We start from the raw sequence: 25,108 nt of genomic DNA, 5'->3' as shown, positions 1-25,108 counted from the left end.
CGGCAGGGGAAAACTATCTTTCGGGCAGGCTTTGTTTAGGTCCGTGAAGTCTACACACATTCTCCATTTTCCATTTGCTTTCTTCACTAACACGACGTTGGCCAGCCATTCGGGATAATAAACTTCTCGGATGAAGTCTGCCTGCAACAACCTGTTAACTTCTTCCATGATTGCTTGGTTTCGTTCGGGGGCAAAGACCCGTCGTTTCTGCTGGACGGGTTTCTTCTCAGGATCTGTCTTCAACTCGTGTTGGATTACCTGGCATGGTATGCTCAGCATATCTTCGTGACTCCATGCAAATACGTCTAAATTTCCTTTAAGGAAACGGACGAGTTCATTCCTCATCTCGGGACTTACAGTTGTACCTATCCTCGTCACCTTCGAACTTTCCCCCTCCACGAGTTCTACAGTTTCTAGGGCTTCCATATTGTCTTCTTTTTCTCTTTCAATCGTCCATGTGTGGTTTTCTCCTGCAGCCAACACGGCTTGGTAGCATTCTCTAGCTAAGACTTGGACTCCTTTTACTTCACCGACTCCGTCTTCAGTTGGGAATTTTATCTTTAGGCAGTAGGTGGACGTTGCTACCCTCCATTGGTTGAGCGTGGGCCTCCCAATGATCACATTGTACAAAGAAGGGCAGTCTACAACCAGGAAGTCTAGATGACGGGTCTGCTGCTTCGGGTAGGCGTCTATCGTGACTTTTAGTGTCACAATGCCCTTGGGGTATACCCGGTCACCGCTAAAGCTGACGAAGGGGGACTCAAATGGACGCAATCTACCAGGACCTAGTTTCAATTGTTGGAAGGCCGATAGGTACATAATGTCTGCAGAGCTACCGTTGTCGACGAGGATCCTTTTAGTATTGAACCCTTCAATTGTGAGTGCTATCACCAGAGGGTCGTTATGGGGCTGCCTGACTCCCCTCGCGTCCTCTTCGCTGAAGAATATATCTTGGTTCGTCCGTCTGTGTTTCAACGGGGATTCCATATGGACACTGTTTACTTGTCTTTGGTATGCTTTCTTGAGGGACCTGTACGATCCCCCCACGAAAGGTCCTCCTGCTATCGTGCTTATCTCCCCGATTACTTCTTGTGGCTGAGATCGGCGGCTCTCATTTTTGGACGAGGGCTCTTGTTGGCCCATGTTGCCCTCTCTGGACCTGCTGGAGTCCCCCTTCTTGACAAACTTCTGAAGGTTTCATTTCTGTATCAGTTCTTCTATCTGTCCCTTCAGATCTCGACAATCTTCTGTGTAATGGCCGTGGTCCTTGTGGAATCGGCAGTATTTGCTTTTGTCCCGTACACTTGGTGACGAGTGCAAGGGCCTTGGCCACCTTAGGTGGTGTTGATCCTGGATCTGCGTCAAAATTTTATCAACAGGCATAATTAGGGGTGTGAATTTTACCGGTCGTGGAGCTTTCTCGTCTTTTCGTCTATCGGTGTCACCTCCCCGACGGCTCGGACGCTCCCTCTTTTGTCCCCTGCGTTCGTCCTCCTTCCTTCCTTCTGTCTTTAGCTTCCCCTCGTCTACGATGGCCGCCAGTGCGTCCTCAGCGTTCATATACTTTTGAGCTTTCAACAACATCTCTGCCATCGTCCGGGGTGGATTCTTTGCTAATGAGACGACGAATTCTCGGGACTTAAGCCCTGCCTTAAATGTCGTCAGCTGGACCTTATCGTCTGCATCGTCCACCTCTAAAGTCTCCCGAGTGAAGCGTTTTACATACGATCGCAAGGTCTCCCTCTCCTTGCTTAATAGTGAGTAGGTGATCCGCTGGTCTTTTGGGACGTTGCCCCCCGACGAAATGGCGCAGGAAAGCACTACTTAACTGCTCAAAGTTGTCGATGGACGAGGTGGGCAATCTCGTGAACCATTCTCGTCCAGCTCCCTTCAACGTAGTGGGGAACGAACGACACATGATCTCGTCAGGGGGCTGTTGAAGGCCTAAGGTCGTCTTAAAGGTGTTAAGGTGATCTTGGGGGTCCTTGAGCCCGTCAAAAGGCTCAAGCTGAGGTAGCCAAAATTTCGCTGGTACCGGTCGTTCCAGGACTGCCATGGTGAAAGGGGAGTCCGTCGCTCTGACCATTTTATCCAGGCTTCGATCAGTCTTCTCTTTGATGGCGTTTCGTAATTCATCCATCTCTTTCCTCATCTCTTGGAGGATGTCAGAATGCTGCTCTTCTGGGGTTACCGTTCTCCGTCGGTCACTCCTTCCATGGCTATCCCCTTCGTCTTCTTGAACAGCTCTTGACCGGTTCTCCTCTTGCTGTAACCTCTGTCTCATCTCTTGATTCTGTCTTGTAAGTTCTTCGACGGTGGCCGCGAGGCTTCGCACTTGCTGCGCCAAGGCCGCTGAGTCTTGGTTAGATTCCATCTGGAGCTGGTAGGAACCACGTTATGGTTGTACAAGAAAGTCGTTCCCCACAGACGGCGCCAAGCTGATGAAGCAGTATCTGAAGCAGTATCTCGTCGGTTTGCTAGGATTCGTCCAGATGGCTCCAGGCAGTTCTCTGACGACCCTGCGGGAGCAAGAACTTGTTCAAGTGGTCACCGGTGTGGTGCCTGCCACAACGCCTCCGATGATAAAGTCAGTACACAAGAAGATAATGATTGAAATATCAAGAATATATCCAGGTTGTGATGTTATTTTCTGTACCTTGTTTTGGTGTTTTTGAGGGCTTTTATATACCCTTGGGGATTATACCCGTTGGGGTATTAATGACTCTTCTTGTAACGTCTTCAGGGGAGTAATGGGTGTTAATACCTTCCCGTTGGTTTGCCTAGCTGGTCCTGTAACGGCCGAGGCTTTATTGGCAGCATTTAGTGACATTAACTCTTCTGCCGATGACTGGTTATGTTCGTCTGTAAGATTTCCTCGTCGATGTATAACTTCGTCAGTCCCATCAATGGATTCACTTAATGTCACTTTTCTCTGTATTGACACTAACTGTGGTTTGGGTGGTGTTTAGCTTAACGCACTATTGCCCACAAATACTACATAGTTACGTAGACTCGCTTCTTTGCCTAGAGTCAAGTCACGATTTCAAAAATGTCCATACATGTCATTGCAAGAATGGTGTAATTTGTTGTGGTTAGCATTTTGCTTTGGGCAAAAGCCTATTAGGTGTCACATGTTATGGTAGGTGCTAACTTATTAGTTGTTGGCACGTGTGGCGGCTATGAGAAGAAACCCCGTAGAGCCCACGGCAGAGGTGGGACAAGACCTATCGACACTGCCAAAGAGATGAAGCCAAAAAATTTCAATTATTTATATATGAAAGGACATGAAAGTGGAAAAAAGCGAAGACGGAAAATATATGACTAATCTAACTAAAGTGTATTTTCATAATTGTTATAGTTGTGGATAAAAAAACAAAGTAATATGGAAAAGATACTGAATAGCTACTTTGTTGACGACTTGCTATGAAGAAAATGGTAAGTGAAAAGCGAGAACATCTTTTATGTTTCTTTTTTTTAATAAGGAGATTCACAGAAAATCTGACCGCGCGGCCACCAAAGGCACAGTGGAGGCAGACAACTTATTACCGTTCAGACATTAACAAAAGGAAAGTTCAGCTATAGCACTAGTAGCAACCCTTGTAGATCTGGAAAATCCTTCTAAAACATCTTGTATGTTGAAGTGCAACCTACCAAGTAAGTGGAGACGAATTGAGTTAAGCTTTCCCATCCATCATCATATCGTTTTTAGCTAAAGATAAAAGTGGATTGTCAAAGACAGCTAGTTCAAGGAAGAGGAAAACCATCAGAGATATTTACCGTTCAAATTCTCCCTCTTTTAATTATTGAATAAATAAATAAAACCACTCCTAAGATATGGTCTTTTTACTCCAATTTTTCTAATTTATTTCAAGAATAAACTTTTTAGTCCCCCAGTTTTCTAAATTAGCTAGTATCAAGAATAAACTATATTTAAAGAAGACTAAGCAAAGTAAAAGAAAAGAAACATTTACACGTACACCAACTATATAAGAAGTAAGTATTAATCCATTTTCACCATAATCCCCAAACTAAATATACATAGTTTATTTAATTATTTATATTTGTTATTAATTTTTTTATGAAAGAAAAAAGGGTAAAAGGAAGGATCAAAGTGACTTTTTAACGTGAGTGTTATCGTAGTAGCATTTTTATCTACTAACTCTGGGCCTACAAGTAGGTGAAGCAATTATCCATAGTTAATATCCCAATCCTACCAGGGCGCTAGCAGGCATTGGGTCGGGGGAGTGGGTTTTTATTTTTTATATTTTATTTTTCAAGCACAAAACTTGGAATTTGGGAGTAAGCCCAATGACTACTATGAAAAATAAAAAATAAAAAATTCCCATTTTGCTACTCTTAAACTCGTAACAAGAAATTATTTCTACAGTACCTCATCTTATTCGGCTCGAAAAACCCTTTAATCAAGAAAAAAAAAGCACCTATGGATTAGACCCATATTCTTCAAAATTACTAATCAATAATGGAACTTTGCTAGCTCATCCTTGCGCACAACTGGTGACATTCTCTCTCTTTGAACTGAATGTTTTACGGTTGAACATGTATTACAGTATTAGTTTACAGTATTCCTTACCGTTGGACTTGTATGGTTTTACAGATATCTTACCGTTGGACTTGTAATTTTCTTTTATGGTAAATTGTTTTTCTATCTTCGACTTTGCAATTGTTTGAAGGGTTCGGTTAATATATGCCCTTAGGGCATACATTAACAAATCCGTTTTTAAAAAAATTTTATCGAGAATTGAAAAAATTATCAAAATTTTTTCAATTCTCAATAAAATTTTTTCAAAAATAATATACTATTATGTGCCCTTAAGGGACACGTTAATAAAATCCTTGCTTTAATTGCTAAATGCCAGTTAGCTCACTATTACCTTATTGCTAAAAGCAAGTTCTATTACTGTTCTTTTATTGCTAGACGTGTACATGCTTCACTGGATCTTCACCACTAAAGCATGTTGTTTTATTGATTTTTACTGCCAGACTCACAAAACTGCATTAACTACCGGAACTAATTGTTTCTCCTTTATCTCACCACTGATGATGCATTTTTTATTATTATTTATTTATAAAATTTACCTTTGGACATTTATTATTCTATTTTCATTTTATTGCTAGACCTATATTGTTACTCTTTACTTTATCACTTGATATAATTAAAGTAAAGTTCCCGTCTTGTTTGTAATTCTTTAATTTTGAACTTTGTTTCTGTAGAAGGCTCAAATTTGTTCCCGTGGCCGTCGGGTCTCCTTTGGGTTGGTGCAGAGGTGGCTTGATGCATTTGGGGGCTCAAGGCAAAAATTAATTATCTTATTTTAGATGCAAAATTACTACTAATTAACATGAATTACGTAAATTTTTTTTCTTTTTTTATAAATTTTGTAGACAGAAAAAATTTGACAAAATTTTTCATACTTATTGATGTGGTAGATTGATAGTGGTAAGTAAAAGAGTGGTATTATTGGTAGACTTAGATGAGAATTAGTAAAAGTTCACAATATTTTTAGTTAGAAGTGCAACATTCACAATATTTTTACAACAAATTCTAGGTTTTAAGTTGCTTTTTGTTTTCTACTTGAAAATATCATTATAATTATTTTTTTGTTATTAATAACAGGCTGTAACAACTTGCTGCTTAGCATTAGTTGTAAAAGTGTTGTAAAAAATATTGTGAACGTTGTATTTTTCTCTCTTTTTTATTTGTTTTTCATCTGGTAAAAAAATATTATTTTATTTATTAATTGTAAATAATCCTATTGGTTAAAATTTAGGAGTCTTTTTTTACTTGGGGCTTAGGCAACTGTATCCCTTGCTTTCCCATTCAACCAGCCCTGCGTTGGTGTCTTTTTACTTGACTCCCAAAAACAAGTAATGGAAAGCAAAGATATATACTCCTCGTACTGTCTGATTATTGGTACATTTAGTATTCTCTTTGAAGTCTCTTAAATCTCAAAAAATGTGTTATAGACTAGAAAAAATAGAAAGGTCTTATCACAGTTAATCTTCTGACTTGATGCAACTTCGTACATATGCAAAATATATTGTATCCTGGCATTCATCCAGCAGTGCATAATATAGAATCGTGCATGGTTTCTCACCATCACTTGCAATCTCTTATCATCTCTCCATTATACTATTTGATTGTAGCAATATGGATAATTGCCCAACCTAGTTAATTGAAAATGGGGATACAAAACTTACTAAAAATGCCTCAAAAAAAAAAAAAATTCATGGCATTTTTTTTTTTCACAAAAAAAGGGGAAGTATTATAAAACTAGAAACAACATACAAAGGAGTTCATAAAGTGAAGAAAAAAACTCTTAATTACAAATATGGTTTGTAGAAAAACCTATCATATCGGATATACCATAGTAAGCAATCTAATTAAAACATGGTCATATGACACAGTTACACATTGGATGAACTTGAATTCCAAGAAGTAGCAACTCAAGCTCAGATTATTTTACTGCAACCTTGCTCATTAGTCTTATATCCTCAATCAAACGGTCCAAATTACAATATGAAGACCCACCTTCACTCACACTTTCTCTTGCCAATCTAGCCATCTCAATTGTTGATTTCATAAGCACCTCTCTCCTCTCTCCCATCAATTCATTCACCATTTTTTCTATAATGACTCTATCACACGTATCCTTCATGTCCATTCCCAACTTCCAAACCTCGCTCACAAACCTGCTATTCACTTGCTGATCATAAAAGTAAGACCAACAAATCATGGGCACTCCTGCTACTATGCTCTCTAAGGTTGAGTTCCACCCACTATGAGTCAAAAACCCACCTACGGCTTGGTGGGCCAAAACCTCCTCTTGTGGGGCCCAACCCACTATATAACCCATGTCCTTTGTCCCTTCTAGTAACTCTTTAGGAATATGACCTTCACCATCATTTTGGACCACCAAATTTGGCCGTATTACCCATAAAAAGCGCTTCTTACTATTAACCAAACCATACCAAAACTCCATCAGCTCAAATCTTGTCAAGACTGTAATGCTTCCAAAGCTTACGTAGATTACAGACTTCAAAGGTTGAGCATTGAGCCACTCGATGCAGCTTTTGTCCACTTTGTATATGCTATTTGGAGCCGGAGATTGCAATAAGGCATTTTCAGATTCAAGCCTAAATTTCAAGAATGTGTGTAGGGGTCCAAGGGTATAGACCTTGGGACATTGAGTGCGTATGTGGGAGAGTATAGGTCCTTCTAGATCTTCAAACGTGTTGAGTATGAGTCCATGGGCTTGAACAGATTGTCTATTAGCGTATGCATTATGTTGGAGATTTGGGTCTTCTAGGTTGTTAGCTCGACAAACACTAGGTAGGTCTCGAAGTCGGAGAAAAGTTTCCATGCCTGGCACACTTGTTATAAGACGATCCATGTCTTCATGTCCTAGAGTGGTTAATGTAGACCTTGTTAGTAATAACAAATTTGTCTCTATGTTTATTTTTGCTCACGAACTAAACAAATGTTCAACCTAAAATAGCTAACAAAATATATATAAGAGAGAGAGAAAGAGTTGGGTCTAACTTATACAAGGTGTGATTTTTTGTTATACAACTCAGTTTGCTTTTTTTTTTTTTCTTCTGGAAATGTTTTATTTTCAAATGCACAATTAGATTACATTGTCTACTTCTACCTTACATACATGCAAAATATCTTTGAGTCTACTCATGAAGTTTCGTACGATTTGATTACAGCGTTATATTATTTTGAAAGGATACTTTACTAGTTGAATTACCTTTTCATGATATGCATGATGATGTATCCATAATTTTTTTTTGGGTGGGGAGGGGGGGGGGGGGTCAAAATGCTTTAATTAAAAGAATAACTCCAAGAAAACACGAGAGGTCTATGTCATATTTAATTCACCATATTTTAAATTTGTGAAAAATCATAGAGGTATCGTGTACTTATTCATATGTTTAAAATGGTAATATTTTAGCTATGTTTAAAAAACATTGTGAATTGTAATTTTCAGCTATTTAAAATATCGATCCGTTTGGTTGGAAGGGTGGAAAGTTTGGAGGATAGAAAAAGGGGAAGGGATAGAAAAGTGAGAGGAAAGATATGATTTAGTTTTCTCTCATTTGGGTTTGGTTGAAAGGATAGAAAAGTGGAGAGATGAAAAACTTATTTATTTGGTTGAGAAGAAAAATGAGAGGATGAAAATTGAAGTTGGTATAAATTTATAATTGTGTCCTTATTAAATAAAACAAAAAGTAACACATTTTTTATTAAAAAATTGTGTATGAATATTACTTTATTCGTACATTAAAAAAAAAAAAAAACACAAGAAGTTCAAGAACCCAAAATTTTTATATAAAAAAACCCAACTAATTGTTTGAGAAAAGAAACATTCTACACATGATAAATGAAAAGAAAAAATTATGTCAAAAAAAGAAAGAACAGAAAAGGTAAAAAACCAAAGAAAGGATAAGCACAAAAAAAAAAAAAAAAAAAAAAAAAATCAAAGAAAGGATCAAGCAACAGCACAAATGAAGAAAGAAACCAAATGACAAAAGAAACAGAGAAGAAAATGACCGAAAGATTAAAAAGCTTTGAACGTTAGATTGATGAGCAATTTCGTCCAAAATATTGCAAGATATTTTCATCTATGTTTTCACTCCAAATTGGAGTGATTCAACTTTGGTGGATCCGAAGAGAAAACTGTCCGGTTCCACCACTTTTCCCTTCTCTCTCTCTCTCTCTCTCTCTAACCACCAAATACACCAATTACCCATTTTCTTTCCTATATTTTCTATCCACCTTGTTTTCAACCCAACCAAACATACTCTAAATGACATCCATCTGCGACAATAAGAACCAAAGGAATTTCTACCCACAAAGAAAGAAAGTAAAAAAACTATTTATTATCTCTCTATATAATCAATTTCTGATCTTTTTGTATTTTTTTTATACGAATTAAGAAAATAGATTAAGAATTGATACGAAGATACAAATAAATGTTTTCATTAAAAGTATAGCTAATAACAATCAAAAGACGTTGCTGCCTTCTTCTTTTGTTTTGTTTTTTGGGGGGCTAGATAGGATAGCATATAAACTTTATTTTTTTTTTTTTTTTGGAGAAACAAATGCAAACACAAGGGAGAGGGAAAGACGTTCTAACAAAAAGGCCTACCACAATTCCCTTCAAAAATCATGGTAACTTTTAAGAGAGGGTAAAACAAGTTATACTACATACAACACACTCTCTTAAGCAATGTGAGACAACTATCTATTCTCTATTATTTTTTATTTTTTATTTTTTTTATTTTTTATATACATACATACAAAGGCTTCACCAATTAAGGTTTGGAACCCACAAAGGGTCGTTGTCTTGATAGCATGTGCAATAAATAAAAGTTTAAATAATAAAACATACTAGGAATTATAAATTATGTACAAAGTTTAGCTATAAGTTACTCAATAAAGTAAATATAACTACATATTTTAAAATTTTAACCTTTGAATTGCATGTTTTTTATGCTTTTAATACATATGTCAAATTTTGTGTCAATAAGATATTATTTACTATATGATCTATAAGCTTATAATTTATGCATAATTTTAAACTACAAAAACTTACAATTTAAACAATTTATTAATAATATAGCTATTGATCTTTAATTTTCTAGAAATATATAAGAAGTAGATATAATTTAATAGTAGATTTGTCAAAATTCACCTCAGATAAAAAGATATTGAATAAGGTTGTAACTTCAATTTTATAACTAAACTTTTTTCATGTATTATTTAGTTGTCGCTAAACCATGACTTAACTATGTACAGTTTTTCACCTTGATTTATATATTTCAATGTCTTTTTAGTAGATAAGTCATACGTTTGCTTAATTAATTAATTTATTTTTATAAAAAATATAAGTTACTAAGTTAGAAAAAACCAAAATTAGAAATGAAGAAAAAAACAGTATTGAAATACTATCTTGAATATTGTATCAAAAAATTAAATAAATTAAGTAATTTAATGAGTACCCTTTTGTATAGAGCAAATAAAAATCCTATGTCTTACTCTAAATGTATTCTACTTTATATTTTTATATGCCACCAACTATAGAAGTTCATTCGTCATAAATTGTGTCAAGTATTTCATTTTGAAATGTCCCAAAATAAAATTATTTTAATTTAAAAAATAATAAATTGCATAACTTGCCATTTATTTTACTTAAAAAGTTAAAATCTTATTTTCTCTATAGTTAATAGTAATGAGTATACTTCTAGGAACTAAAACAATAAATTAAATTTGTGGGGTATAGGAATTTTAATAAGGTAATTGCACCATGTGTCATACCCATGGCCGAAAAGGGCTATTATCATGCCGAGGAGGCCACTCTCTCAGACAGTAAGGTCACGTCAATAGTACGTCATCAGAGGAGGTCGTACTGTAGAGTAAGAGTTTCGGGGAAGGGGTTAGCACTGATATAACTGAAGGGATGGTGGCTGCCACCACATTTAATGCATCCCACCAAACCTCCTGACTGCATTTATGTGGAGAAGATCCTTGAACAGTGTTGCCTTGGTTGTTGCGACTCACAAGGAGTTTGGAAAGGTGTCTGATGGGACAGACACTCAAGTAGTGACCTGAATGATCAACAAATGGAGGGCTAAGATCATCTAAAGGGAGCTATATAATGTAAGGGACCCTCTGGGGATGAAGGGGGTGGGGGGGGGGGGAAGAAAATTGGAAAAGAAAACACTATAGTAACAAGAACTGTAATAAGATCTGAGTCTAAGAGAAATATATGCTAGGATTATTCTCCTCGGACGTTGCTGAGGAGGGTTTCCTTTACTTAAGAGCTTGTTCTCCTTACTTTCTTGCTATCTTTTATTCACTGCGTGTATTCTTGGATCAATTAAAGCCTATCTTTTAAACATACTCTCTACAAATTCATTGTATTGGGCTCTTTGAACCTTAATCCATTCATCTTTTGGGTTTAAGAACCAAAACCCACCCCTACAATTGGCACCGTTTGTGGGGAAAGCTTGAGCTTTGGTGGGATTAATGCTCAGCCATGGTAGGTTCAGAGTCTAACTGGGAGGAGTCTGTGGGTTCTCCACGTCACGACCGTTTTCTAAACCGTGAACGAAGAAGGGACTGTGAGGTTAGTGATGGAAAAATAACATGTTCGTATCACATACAAAACATAAGCAGCGGAAAAAAAAAAATAATGGATCTACTTCATTCATAAAAGTTAACATTTACTATATAAGTTTTAGAATTTGAGAACAAGAGAGTGTACCTTGGAGCGGTAAATTTCAAAACCGAAGATCAAAAGCACTTAGGAACACTTTCAATCTTCACTCCAATTCCACTAACGCCCAAGATGTGCGGTCTCTCAATCAGTTCCAAAGGGAGAATGTCAAAAGGTGTTTAATACTTCTTACACCACTTCGCAATAGTGTTTTTACAATTCTCTACAAATTTTTTTGTATGTTTCTCTTTTTGTATCTAATTGATTATCTAATTGGGTTGGCATTTTGGGCATTTCCAATTGGGCTTAAGTGTGTGGCTTGGAGTGGGATCAAAAGGGACCAATAAGACACTAGCTCCAATGAGCCTTGGGCTTTTTTGTCAACTCTTGACAAGTCCAAAGTTACCATTAACTATATTTTATACCACTATATAAATATAGTTGCATTCTAGGCCTTATTTACAAATTATATCCCAAGACTTTATTGTACATGCAACCCTTTCATAAAATATTCGTAATAACACAAAGTCATGAATGTAGACTGCCACTTTGTAGATTGTTACATCTTATCCTTGAGTACCCGGTTTAATCCTTTAAGTTATTCATCATATATTTATGAAAACCAATTCCATAAATATATACTTTAGTAACTACTTACTAAAGTGGTTAGGCCTAACTTTCTGAATAACAAACCCATTAAACTTATCTCAAGGGAACATTTTATATCTTCATTAAGAGACTATGAATTCTATCTTGAGAATATATGTTCCATCAACACTAAATGTGATTGCCCAACATACTGAGGTTTTGACAGTAAATATAGATTTCACTCCTGATATATCAAAACAACTTACACCTCATGATCAAGTCCATTATTCTCTCAAGATTAAGAGTTCATGCAAATATAAGTCATGAGTTTATTATTCAATTGACAGTCATTAGGAGAATAATAAATCTCATAGCGGTCCAGTTTAATATGTTTTAACTCTTAAAACATATCAACATACAAACTAGAAATCTCCATTTTCATGATCAAGACAAATCATCTTAGTTGATATGTTACAGTCTTCGCAGATGAAATACCTAATTTCATCACCAACTACGAACTACATTTTGAGTTTACAAGGAATTTGTGATTTACATCTTCTGTGACTAAATCACATAAATCACATACAATGCATCTCATGGACTATATGATAATGTCCCAATAATCATGTTACAATTATTTTTAGATAATAATAAAACAACTTTATTAAACACAACATTAAGTTATACATAATGTCATAAATAATAACATACATAGCATCATATAATAGGATTTAAGGGCACTAATCCTAGTAGTTAGCGTGCACACGACACAAACTGGCAGGAGCCAGTCTCGAGGTAAGAGTCATGTCTCTCATGAAGAAAGTACTAGAGGCCTGCAATGGGAGATAGACCGTTTACGAAGGAGACTACGTTGCGAGCAACGCGGAGGGACTTCTTTGAATTCTGATCACTCTTCAGGGGATGATAGTGATAATAGCTACCGGCCTAAGTTAAGGACTCCCCTCAGTGAACCTTTTTCGTGTGACGAGAAGCGCCACGATAGGTGGAGAGGGAAGAGCCCATCTCACAAAGGCTTGGGCAACGATGCTATAAGTAGGGTCTTGAATCAGATTTCCAAGTCACCTTTTACCCATAGAATAGAGGCAGGAAGCCCTCCTCGATGGTTCACCCAGCCCACATTCACTATGTATAATGGCAGGACGGACTCGGTGGAGCACGTTAGCCACTTCAACCAGAGAATGACTGTTCACTTGAAAAATGAGACCTTGATGTGCAAGGTGTTCCCATCCAGTTTGGGGCCCGTGGCGATGAGATGGTTCAACGGTTTTGAAGAAGGTTCTATTAGTTCCTTCAAGGAGCTCACGAGAGCCTTTGGGGCCCGTTTCGTGACATGCAGTAGAGTTCCTTGGCCCTTAGATTCCCTGCTGTCTATGACCATGTGAGAGGTAAAGTCCCTGAAAACATACTCCGACAAGTATTGAGAGATGTTCAACGAGATAGATGAGAACTTTGATGACGTGGCTATAAGGACTTTCAAGGTCGCCTTGCTCGTCGAGCATGATCTGAGAAAGTCTTTGACCTAGAAACCGGTTAGGAGTGTGCGTCAGCTTATGGACCGTATTGATGAGTATAAACGGGTCGAGGAGGACCAAAAACAGGGAAAGGGGAAAGCGAAGGTGGTCCCACAGGATAGAAGGGATTTCAGGTTCGATAGGAACAATAACGACCAACCTCGGTGAGATTTCATTTGGTATTCTGGGTCTGCTACTACTCAGGTTGTCAATACTATGTTTCGAGAGCTAATGCACCAAATCTTGGAGAAAATTAAGAATAAGCCAAAGAAGATGGGAGGAGACCCTTTGAGTTGCAACCAAAGTCTTCACTGCCAATACCACCAGGAGCGGGGGCCCACCACTGAAGATTGTAGGATGTTGTGGAGTCACTTAGAGCAGTTGGTTAGAATTGAGAAGTTAAAGCAATTCCTGTATCAACCCAATGGACAGGGTGGTTAGGCAGGGTCAGGGGCTTGGAGAGATGTTCCTATGGGATCACCTCTAGGTATAATCAGCGTCACTCTCGTTACTCCGGGAAGGACTGGTTCTCAGCGGTCCAGGGTGATGTCTATGGCTCGGTCGTCCGTCGAGGGCTTATTCCCTGATTCGAAGAGGAGTAGAGTGGAGGGCCGTCCAACTTTTAGCTTCTCGAATGAGGATAAGATTGGAACTTTGCAGCCACATGATGATGCCATGGTGATCACTCTCAGGATAGGCAAGTACAATGTGAAAAAGTGTTGGTAGACCAGGGCAGTAGCGTAGAGATGATGTACCCTGACCTATTTAAGGGACTGAAGCTGAGATCCGAGGACCTGACTTGCTATGATTCCCCTCTAATAGGGTTTGATGGGAAGATTATTTTTCCAAAGGGCCAAATCCGACTGCCCATTCAGACAGGCACAAAGGTCGTGAAGGTGAACTTCATCGTAGTAGATGCCTACACCCCCTACACTACTATTATGGCGAGGCCTTGGCTTCACGCCATGAGAGTCGTGTCTTCCATGCTGCACCTTAAAGTAAAGTATCCATCTGGGGATCGGGTTGAAGAGCTAGTAGGGAGCTAATCTATGGTCAGGCAATGCATGGTGGTCGCAATCAAAGATCAAATTGGGGGTGAGACCTCGGCCTCCGCTAGGCGGGACATATAGCAATCATAGGTGCTGGTTTTGACCGCGGAGGTAGAGGCGGAAGGGGCAAAGTGTCAATAATTGGAAAGAGTCGTTATTGGCGACGATGAGGAGAAGTTCTTTCAGGTTGGAGTTTAGCTGCCTCCTCGGGAGAGGCAAGAGTTGGAAGATTTTTGTAACACTCCAACCTAATTGCATAATTAATTTATGGGTTTATATGCTTGTTATCATCTTAATTACTTTAAGATGGTTTTGACCGCGGAGGTAGAGGCGGAAGGGGCAAAGTGTGAATAATTGGAAAGAGTCGTTATTGGCGACGATGAGGAGAAGTTCTTTCAGGTTGGAGTCTAGCTGCCTCCTCGGGAGAGGCAAGAGTTGGAAGATTTTTGTAACACCCCAACCAAATTGCATAATTAATTTATGGCTTCATATACTTGTTATCATCTTAATTACTTTAAGTGCATAAAATCTTTGATATTGTGATATTATAGAAGATATATGCTCTTTTAATGTTTTAGAAAGAAGTTTTATAAAGTTAAGGATATATATATGCAAAGTTATCTTGGCTTTGGGCCTTTCTTGAAATATAAGCTTATAAGAGGGTAAAAAGTATAAATGCCAAAAGTTAAGAAAAGTGGGTTGTGATCTTTTCTTTCCCTAGCATTACACGTGCCCCCACCCCAAAGTCAATTCCCTTATCTTTTCTTTTGCTGTACCAGAAGCTTCTTGCTTCATCTCTTTTTGCTCTTTCTTTTCTTTCCTTTGCTCTTACACGGCTACACCTCTCTCTCCCTCTCTCACCAAAACAAAATGTACCTCTCTCTAAGAAGAAATTAAGAGCCTAACACTAAAGTTTCAGCTTCAAAATTTGTGAGTAAGTAATCAAAACCCTATTTGATTTTAGAGTATTTTGATAGTATGATTGTTTGTTTATTTCCGATTCTTTATTCTCTAATCCGATTTTAGAAGCTGAGATTGTGTTTCTGTTTTAGTAAGTTGAAAGATTGATGGTGTTGTGGTCTATTGTATGCTTAATAAGTTACTTTAATGTTTATAGTATTGGTATAAAAATACCCAAATGAAATGAAGACCATTTGCATTTAGTTGATGAGTTTTGTAAGAACATGCAATGAAGTTGTCACTGTGACAGATTTGATGTTTACCACAAGAAAATTTTGTATTAAATCATTTGCTGTTAATTAGGATGCTAGGAGTAGGTTTTATAAATCCTAAGACACATATGGTTGTAATGGAAGTGGTTTCACTGCATTTGGATTAATACAAAAATAATGGTGTAATTTCTAAGTTGCATGAATTTCTGTCAGGACAGATTTGAGCACATTGCCTTGTACGATTTTTAATAAATTATGGTTTTATTTTTTGACTTTGAAATTGATATGTTATATACAGACATACAGGGGAGTAGCTCTGTAAAATTTCATGACATTTGGATGTGTTTAGATAGCCCATTTGTATTTTACAAATGAGGAATTTGCTGCTGAAATGGGCAGTGAACTGTGAAGGATAACTCTGACTTTGTGGATTTAATTTTGAAGTTAGGGTGAATTTTTTGAGCTATAATTTAATGTGCTTATCTTTTGATATGTTTAGATTATAGATGAATTTTTATGCCTTGGTTTCTCTATGTTTTGGTATGTAACGCGTTTGATGATTGTACCTTGTTTTTGGGGAAACTCTATGTGATGGGAATTAAGATTTTATTAAGTTTGGGAGTTAGTTTGTGTTTGAGGTATAAGTTTATATATTTAGGAAGTGTTGTTAGTAATAAATTTTGGTCTTTCATTTAGGTGACGAGAACGAGAACGAGAACATGGACACTTGAGTTCCTCTTGTACGAATCTCTTGCGTCTTCTGTTTTCAGGTAAGGAATATGTGACATGTGCGTTTGATAAGTATAAGGATTATTTAGAAAATTATTATGCATCAAAACCTTTTAATTGGAGATATTTCATATAAGCATGATTTAAGTAAAGATTTATGTTCATGACTTATTGAATCCTATATATATGATAATTTTAGCATATTGATGCTATTACCCATATCATGAACATAATGTTTAAAGAATGAAATGGATATGCTACTGTTATGAAGTATTTATGTAAAAGCATACTATTTGAAGAAAAAATAGTTTTCAGTTACTCCATTGTCATGATTTAAACTCAGCTAGTAGGGGTTATAGTATTGGTATTTTCATGGAGATTCTGATTGGCCATTAAAAGTGGGACTAGCTCTGCTGTACCTGTCCTTGTTGGTAACCGCCAACTTGTGGAGGATGTCAACCTACCCCCATGGTTGAAAGTATGTATTATGATATGATTCCGGAATTACCTAGCATTGTGGGGAATGCTGGATGCCTAGCACTATATGCTAGAAGCCTCCCAAAGTTGTGATAAACTTACAATTGGACTAACTAATATGTATTATAAATGAGCTATTAAGCTATTTGGAAGTTACAAGAAAAGTATGATGATAAGAAAAGTATGTTGAATGTGTTATAAGTCTGATGGAAAGTTTATGTTAAAGTAATTTATAGTCTATTTAAAGATAAGGTTATTGAATTATGTTTTAGTTCTTTATTATGTCTTTTTATTATTATATGAAAGACAAATGAAGTTTTTTCATTTGGAAAGTTCATAAGTTATTCAAAGAAAAATATGAATAGTATGAAGGTTATTTTATCAAAGCTGGTATATCCATAAAATATTTGATTTACATGCATTCTTATCAAAGGCCCGTGGAGCTTAAAACCTTACTAGGTTTCGCAGCTCACCCTATTATATTTCAGTGCATAGGTTCTTCTTGGAAGCAGCGAGAGTATTAGAGGTGGTAAGGGTTCTGTGATTCTCGTTTGTTAGATTGTAGAGTCTTTTTTTGTTGTATAGTAGTTTAGCTCTTTTGTTGTATAGGAGGAATCAAGATGTACTTGATTATTTGAGCACAAATGTAATTCAGAACCTTAGTTTGTTTTGAACCCTAGTTGTATGTCTTTGGGGTTAGGTTTGTAAATAAGAGTTTTTGCTAAACGTTTAGCTTTGTAATAATTGCATGAATACTTGAAGTTTCAGCCAAGTGGCAATCTTGCAAAGTTCAAATGAAATGAATTTTCAATATTTTCATCATTTTTGTATATAATGGCTTTTATGCAAGAAAATAAGCAGGATTACAGGAAACAATTATTGATAAGCACCTTCAGTTTAGGTTGGTTCGTGTTAGTATTGAGGTAAACTTGATATTAACATGCCAGTCATGCTCTAAATTCTGAAGTACAGGATGACATGCTCTAAACATGCCGGTCATCCCTCTCCCTACAACAAATCCCAAGGAGCAGAAGCATGCATGCTGACTCTTTTGCCATCCTTGCAACTTCCTTGGCGCAAAGTTTACCTTGGGTCATCTTGGTTGAGGATTTGTGCAAATCCGCCGAGACAGGAAAGTAGAACGTCCTTATCCACCAGATCAGGGTTGAGCCAAGTTGGATGGATCCTATTGTGATATTTCTCAAGGACGATATCTTGCCAGAGGAGAAGGGGGAAGCCGACAAAGTACGGAGGAGAGCTCCTCGGTTCTGGTTGTCTAAGGATCAAAAGTTATATAAGTGCTCTTTTTTTGGGCCGTATTTGCTATACGTTTATCTCGAGACAGTTGACCCACTCCTAGAGGAGCTACACGAAGAGATTTGTGAAATTCATACAGGGGGCAAGTCACTGTCTCATAGGGCCCTTACCCAAGAGTATTGGTGGCCAAGTATGTAAAAGGAAGAACAGGAATACGTGAAGAAGTGTGACCAATGTCAAATATATGCCCCGAATATTTATCAGCCAGGGGGTATCCTCAATCCTTTGTCTAGCCCTTGGCCTTTTGCTTAGTGGGGCTTGGACATTGTGATGCCCTTCCCTAAAGTAGCAAGAAATAGGAGGTGGCTGTTTGTCGGCACGAATTACTTTACCAAGTGAGTTGAAGCTGAGCCCCTTGCAAATATTAGAGATGCAGACGCCAAAAGATTTGTGTGAAGAAATATTGTCACTTGGTTTGGGATCTCTCGCACTCTCATCTCAGATAATGGTCTTCAGTTTGATAGCAAAGCCTTCAGGAGGTACTGTTGTAATCTGGGCATTAAGAATAGGTACTCTACCTCAGCTTATCCACAGGGAAATCAGCAGGTCAAGGCTGTAATAAGGTGATAGTGAGCGGACTCAAGAAGAGCTTGGATGACACTAAGGGTAGATGGGTGGAAAAGCTGCCACATGTTTTCTAGACATATCGGACTACCCCTTGTAGGTCAACGGGCGAGACACCCTTTTCAATGACCTATGGGGCTGAGGACATGATTCCTTGGATCTTGATTCCCAATGTTGAGGACGAGCTCATTCACCCCAAATAGCAATGACAGCCAGTTGGAGAAAGGTTTGAACTTGATTGAGGAGCGAAGGGTAAATGCCATGGTTCAATTGGTATATTAATAGTAAAAGCTCAAACAAGGGCATGACTCAAGCTTGAAATTATGGCCATTAGCCCCGGGGGACTTGATATTGAGAAAGGTTGTGGGTATTGCAAAAAACCCAACATGGGAAAAGTTAGGACCCAATTGGAAAGGGTCATACCGTATCACCTCGGTAGCTGGAATAGGGGCATACTTTCTAGAGGACTTGGGCAAAAAAGTTGTACCACGCCCCTGGAATGTAAATAACTTACGAAAGTATTATTATTAATGAAATACAGGTTTGCCATGTTTTTCTTTCTAGCGTTATGTGTTGTCCCTTATGTGAATATTAAACAGAACCTTGGTCATGCCTGGCTCCTTAGATCCCATGCCTTGGGTAAATTAATATTTTGGGTTTTTTGTTTAAGTGTTAAACAGAACCTTGGTTATGTCTAGTCCCTTGGATCACATGCTTTGGGTAAATTAACACTCTCCACTACTTACGTGAATATTAAACAGAACCTTGGTCATGCCTGGCTCCTCGGACCACATGCCTTGGGTAAATTAATATTCTAGGTTGTTTGTTTAAGTGTTAAACAGAACTTTGGTGATATCTGGTCCCTTAAACCACATGCCTTGGGTAAATTAACACTCTCCACTACTTACGTGAATACTAAATAGAAACTTGATCATGCTTGGCTCCTCGAACCACATGCCTTGGGTAAATTAATATTCTGGGTTGTTTGTTTAAGTGTTAAACAAAACCTTGGTTATGTCTGGTTCCTCAGACCACATGCCTTGCCTTGGGTAAATTAATATTCTGGGTTGTTTGTTTAAGTGTTAAACAGAACTTTGGTTATGTCTGGTCCCTCAGATTGCATGCCTTGGGTAAATTAACACTTGGTGAACCCACCAGGGATGAGACCCCAGCATATGCATCATCACATGAAAACAAGGACTCACCTTTGGCCTTGGCTAAAGGATTCTAAGGGTACATTAAGATACTCTTAAAATAAGGTACTCCTTTCCTACTAAGTGCTTTGTTTATCTCTGAAGACTTAGGCCTTCCTGTTAATTACACAGTTTTGAGTACTAACACATAGTCATTCTTTCTCATTGTTTACATGGGTTTGCTTTATCTGAGTTAACAACAAATCATCACCATTAGCTTTTGCTAAAGTAAGGGTGTTCAACCTTAGAAGCATTATCAATTTAAAGTCTCAGCAGGGGGCAAAACAATAGCTATAGCCAACCAGAGACATATATTGCAAGAAAAGTAAAGTCCCACAAAGGCAAACATCTATGTCTTTTCATTGATTGAGAAAAGAGATACATATTAAACATAGCAAACTGCCATGACAAAGGAAAATTACAAAAAAAAGAAAAAAAAAATTATGCTAGTACAATAACAAAAGTAAAAGAAAAAGGTCCTAAACTATGCCTTGGTTAGTGGATGGTCATCTTGGCTGTAAGGCTGGGAGACAAGAGGGTTGATGGCCTTGGGATTAGTTTCCTTAGATTTGGAATCAACCTCCTTTGCCTTGGAAACAGCATCCTTAGCCTTGGAAGCGGCATCCTTGAGTTTAAGGGTAGCCTCTGGACCCTTTTCCTCTGGCCGAGAACCACCCTAGCTAGCCCTTTTACCCTTAGCTACCTCAGTCCCCTAGCCTTGGTCACCAGCCTCGCCAGGCCCTTTGGGGACCTCAGTAGGGGGAAGAAGGGCCTTGGTGATAAGAGGCTACTCAGAAGAGGTTGGGGCAAAGGCAACGGGAGGAGGGAGTGCAGCTGGAGCTTCACGGATATCAGTAGGGTAGTAAATGCACTCAGCCTTCCTCCACTCGGAAGCAGCAGGGACTCCTACCAGGTTGAGTGCCTCTGCCCACACTTCCTTGCAGTAGTCTCTGCAGACCTCAGCTAGCTCCTTTGCCAGGCAGACCTCGGTCTCCTACACCCCGAGGTCATAGGATGCCTGCTTCGAAGCCTTCGCTGCTTCCTTGGCCATCCGAGTAGCCTCCTTGGCCTTCTTAAGCGCCTCCTTCAAGTACGCGACCAGCTGCTTGGCTGTGGCCATCTATTTTAGCATAGTGGAGTTTCTTGCGTTACTCCTCAGCTTGGTCTTCTGCTGTCAGCTTCGCAGCGAACTCCTTGTTCTTCTGCTCAGTTGTGCCCAAGGCCTTGTCGGTCTTGGCGCGAAGGTTGGCCTCGACCTTAGCCTTATTTTGGGCATCCTTTACCCATTCATTGGTAGTAAACCACTCTTGGATGGCCTGTATAGAAGCGACAAACAAGCACGCTATTAAAAAACGAGAAGATAACCCAGCACGATGTTAGTAAGGCATGTCGAGGAACTTACCAGGGCTAGATCCCTCTTCAGGGACAGAAAGAGGTCTGGCTGCCTCATGTTCTTCAACGCAACTATGTCCCTAGGCAAAATGAGGGGTTGCTTTAGGGCCTCGGCCAGATAGTGGGCATGCCCTTTTTGGAACTCCTTGATGGTGGAGTTCCGGGGAATGGCTGGCCTGTCTAGCTCTAGCCGAGGGTCCTAGGCAGGCTTTTGATGGTGCACCTCGGCCACATCCTGGTTTTCCCTGCTCTCAATCGAGGAGGCCCGCCCTTGGCCCTTGGCCGTCTTTTACTGCTTCGGCTTCTTTTGGAAAACCACCTCCCCCTCCTCGACTCCCTCCTTCTCCTTCCTTTTCTTCTTCAAGTTGGGCATAGGGAGCAGGTTAACTGTAAGAGGAGGAGGGGGGGGGGAGAGCAGGAAGAGGCTAGGACCCCGAAGTGTCCTTGGGCGTCAGTCTTCTGGCCCTATCCTCAAGGAGATCTCGCAAGCCCCTCTTCCTGTTCAGAGCCATCCCTTCTTCTTCTTCTTCCTCTAAACTACTGTCTATACGGGCAACTACGAGGTCGGAGGTGCGAACACTTGAAATTCTGTCAAACTCGTCCTCTACGTCCGAGATATGAATGACAGGATCTCCCTGCTCCCCCTTCTCTTCCGTGAGTTAGAATTGGTCTATTTCTTCCTCGAGTGACAGGCGTAAGGAAGCAGTTTCTTCTCTTGTAGCTGCTGTTTCAAAGGGGGCATGTTGGGAAGGCCGGTTAACTTGCACAATGTCTTCTCGGGCTAGAAAACTGGGCATTAAGACGTCTATCCAAGCTAGCCAAGGATCGCCTGCTCTGATCGCGTGGCTTACCTCTTGAAAATTGTTAGATAAGAGCTCGAAATCGAGGATAAGGTGGACAGTTTTCAGTTGTTTGTCTTCACTCACGAACAATTCGGTTCTCAACACCTTGTTAAGGTCCACGATGTTGACAAAGTTGATGTTGAGAGCTACGTGTCTTTTATCTATAAAAATAGCCGAGAAGCAAAATCATGGTTAGAAAGATGAACCTTTAGTCAGAAGAGAAAAAAAAAAGAGAGAAAAGGAAAGCAAAGAGAGAACCACAAAACTAAGTCTCATTTCAAAGGACCTAAAGCTAGGGCACCCCACTTGGCTTTCCCTCTCGGGTTGGGCAGTGAAGACTGTCGTGCCATTCCTCAGAGGTGATTAGGTAGTCGTCCTTCATGCCCTTGTTGGACTTGGGAAGACATGAAATGAGCCTAACAACTGAGGACCTAGACTTGAGGTAATACCCCAAGTCAGCGAGTGAATGGCACTCGTACATCCAAATGACGTCGTGCCAGGTAAGGTTCAAACCCATTTGCTCGTTGAGAGCATCTACACTACCCAGGACCCTAAATAGGTTGGGCGAGCATTGGTAGGGGCATAGCCTATGGGTGATTAAGTAGTCCCTAATTATGCTATCCATGGGGAGTGTCATTCTCCCCTCTCTATAAAGGTGATCATGGGAATAATGACCTCCCCTTCATTCCTGTGGGTAAGCCATTGCCTCGGAGCACAGTACCACAGGGAAACTCCCTGGAGAATGTGGTATTTGGCTATAAACCCCTCCATGCCGGCGGGAGAATCTACTAGGTGGGCAAATCTACCCATCAGAGCAAACTAAAGAGAGGTGAAGGAGATATTTGTGAAGAAGAAGTAGAAAGTAGAAGGCCGAGGAGATTGGTTAAAGAGAAAATAGCCTAAAAACGAAAAACTTATGAAAATAAGGACAAGGGACACCTTAGGAGCTTCTCAAGAATTGAAAGATTTGAGAAATCTTGGGAGCTTGAGAGTATGGGAAGTCTTGGGAGTTCGAAGATTTGTAAAGTAGGAAAAATGAACTCTCTAGGTGTCTTATATAGGAGGCGAAATTGGGTGGGAGTTATCCCGCCCAAAATTCGAGGGGAAATGCTAGCCGTAGGATCTCCATCTCCCCGCAGGTTAAGGGGAATAGAGCGCCGCTTGGAGCACTTAATGAGACATTGCAGACTCCGAAGCGTCAGGAACAATTAAAAAACACGCGAAGCAACATTCTCAAGTGTGGGAGTCAGAGAAGCGTGTTGAATTAATTATCTGAAGTCAAACCCCATGTCTCTCCTTGGATGTGAGGAAACGAATCGGAGTTTTGAGGGGCTATTGTGGAGTACAGGAATTCCAATAAGGTAATTGCATCACGTGTCATACCCATGGCCGAAAAGGGCCATTATCATACCGAGAAGGCCACACCCTCGAACAGTAAGGTCACGTCAATAGCACGTCATCAGAGGAGGTTGTACTGTTGAGAAAGAGTTTCGGGAAAGGGGTTAGCACTGACATGACTTAAGAGATGGTGGCTGCTACCACATTTAATGCATCCTACTAAATTTCTTAGCTGCATTTATGTAGAGAAGACCACTGAACAGTGTTGCCTTAACTACCGTGACTCACAAGGGGTTTGGGAAGGTGTCTGAAGGGACACGTACTCAAGTAGTGGTTTGGATGATCAACAAATGGATGACTAATATCATCTAAGAGGATCTATATAATGTAAGGGACCATTAGGGGACGAAGGGGGGGGGGGAGAAAATTGGAAAAAAAAAATACTATAATAACAAGAACTATAATAAGATCTGAGTCTAAGAGAAATATATGCCAGGATCATTCTCCTCGGACGTTGCCGAGGAGGGTTTCCTTTACTTTAGAGCTTGTTCTCTTTACTTTCTTGTTATCTTTTATTCACTGCGTGTATTCTTGGATCTATTGAAGCCTAACTTTTAAGCACACTCTCTACAAATTTATTGTATTGGGCTCTCTGGATCTTAATCCATTCATCTTTTGGGCTTAAGAACCAAAACTCGCCCCTACAAAATTAATGATAGTTCTTTAAAAAGTTGGTTTTGACCAACAAAATGGGACAGAAGGATTATGAAGTGTGTTTAATTTTTTATTTTGAAAACTTGATTACTTTAATTACCAAAAAAAAAAAAAAAAGTGACCGACTTTAATTGGTAAAACGTGAAAGAGCATGAAGCTTGTAGAAAGATCTTTGTCCGATTATAATAATGAAGAAATGCATGGGAATTACAATTTACAAGAAAGATGATACGAATTTGAAAAGATGCCATGCTAGAGTGTGAAAGATACGTACATACCTCTACTGGGAAGCTCTCCAGCATCTATTATATCTTGAATAGAGAAGAAAGCCCAGAAGGAGCAAGCGCTGATGGTACGTATAGAAATGACTGGAATGCCAAGCTCATGCCCAACATCAATAGGAAAGCTCAAGATCCCATCGGCTATGATACAAGTCACTGACTCTCCAGTAACAGAGTTCAACTGACCCGAACACAGCATCTCTCTAAACAGTGACTTCGTAACCAATTTAAAGGAATCAAACAATTCCATGAATCGATCACCAGCTCTTGGGTGATCAGCTGGAAGTCCATCAGAGATGGTCTTGAATTGGAACCCAGGAAAAGAAGCAAAACGGTCTAGAATATTGGAGTGAAGGACAAGGCGATCGTGGTAGAAATCAGTGTTTAGGAAGGTGATGTTGAGGCCAGCTAGTGAAAGAAGCTCAGCTAGCTTGAGCATGGAGTTAACAGGTCCCAGTGCTGGAAGGGGAAAGATGATAACATGAGGAACTTGTGACCCTTGTTCCATAGTTTCTAGCTCTATCGACCTATACAGTGCTAAATTCTGTGCGTGTGTTGCCTAACTTGTGGTTGTAAGACAAGAAGGACGAAGAGATAAGGAGTAGTATTTATTGGAAATTTATTTGTATTTTATGTTGAGGTGTGTGCCAAACATTGCGTGCAACATTATTTTCCTA

At 39.2% G+C, this 25,108-nt stretch overlaps 1 protein-coding gene and 1 long non-coding RNA gene across 2 annotated transcripts; one reads left to right on the top strand and one right to left on the bottom strand.

The window, feature by feature from the left end:
* Positions 1–6,215: 6,215 nt before the first annotated feature.
* On the bottom strand, positions 6,216–25,025 carry LOC142638222 (7-deoxyloganetic acid glucosyltransferase-like). Its single transcript, XM_075812239.1, has 2 exons — positions 24,429–25,025; positions 6,216–7,423 (listed from the first exon to the last, which is right to left on the bottom strand). The coding sequence occupies exons 1-2, from the start codon at positions 24,937–24,939 to the stop codon at positions 6,477–6,479; spliced, it is 1,458 nt and encodes a 485-aa protein (XP_075668354.1). The 5' UTR covers positions 24,940–25,025; the 3' UTR covers positions 6,216–6,476.
* LOC142638224 (uncharacterized) lies at positions 15,254–17,519 on the top strand. Its single transcript, XR_012844995.1, has 3 exons — positions 15,254–15,346; positions 16,281–16,354; positions 17,279–17,519. It is a non-coding gene; the product is annotated as an uncharacterized LOC142638224 (long non-coding RNA).
* Positions 25,026–25,108: the final 83 nt, after the last annotated feature.

The sequence above is a fragment of the Castanea sativa genome, chromosome 6 (genome assembly GCF_040712315.1).
Source record: "Castanea sativa cultivar Marrone di Chiusa Pesio chromosome 6, ASM4071231v1".
NCBI classification, from domain to species: domain Eukaryota; kingdom Viridiplantae; phylum Streptophyta; class Magnoliopsida; order Fagales; family Fagaceae; genus Castanea; species Castanea sativa.
This window is presented reverse-complemented; position numbering and strand designations above follow the sequence as displayed.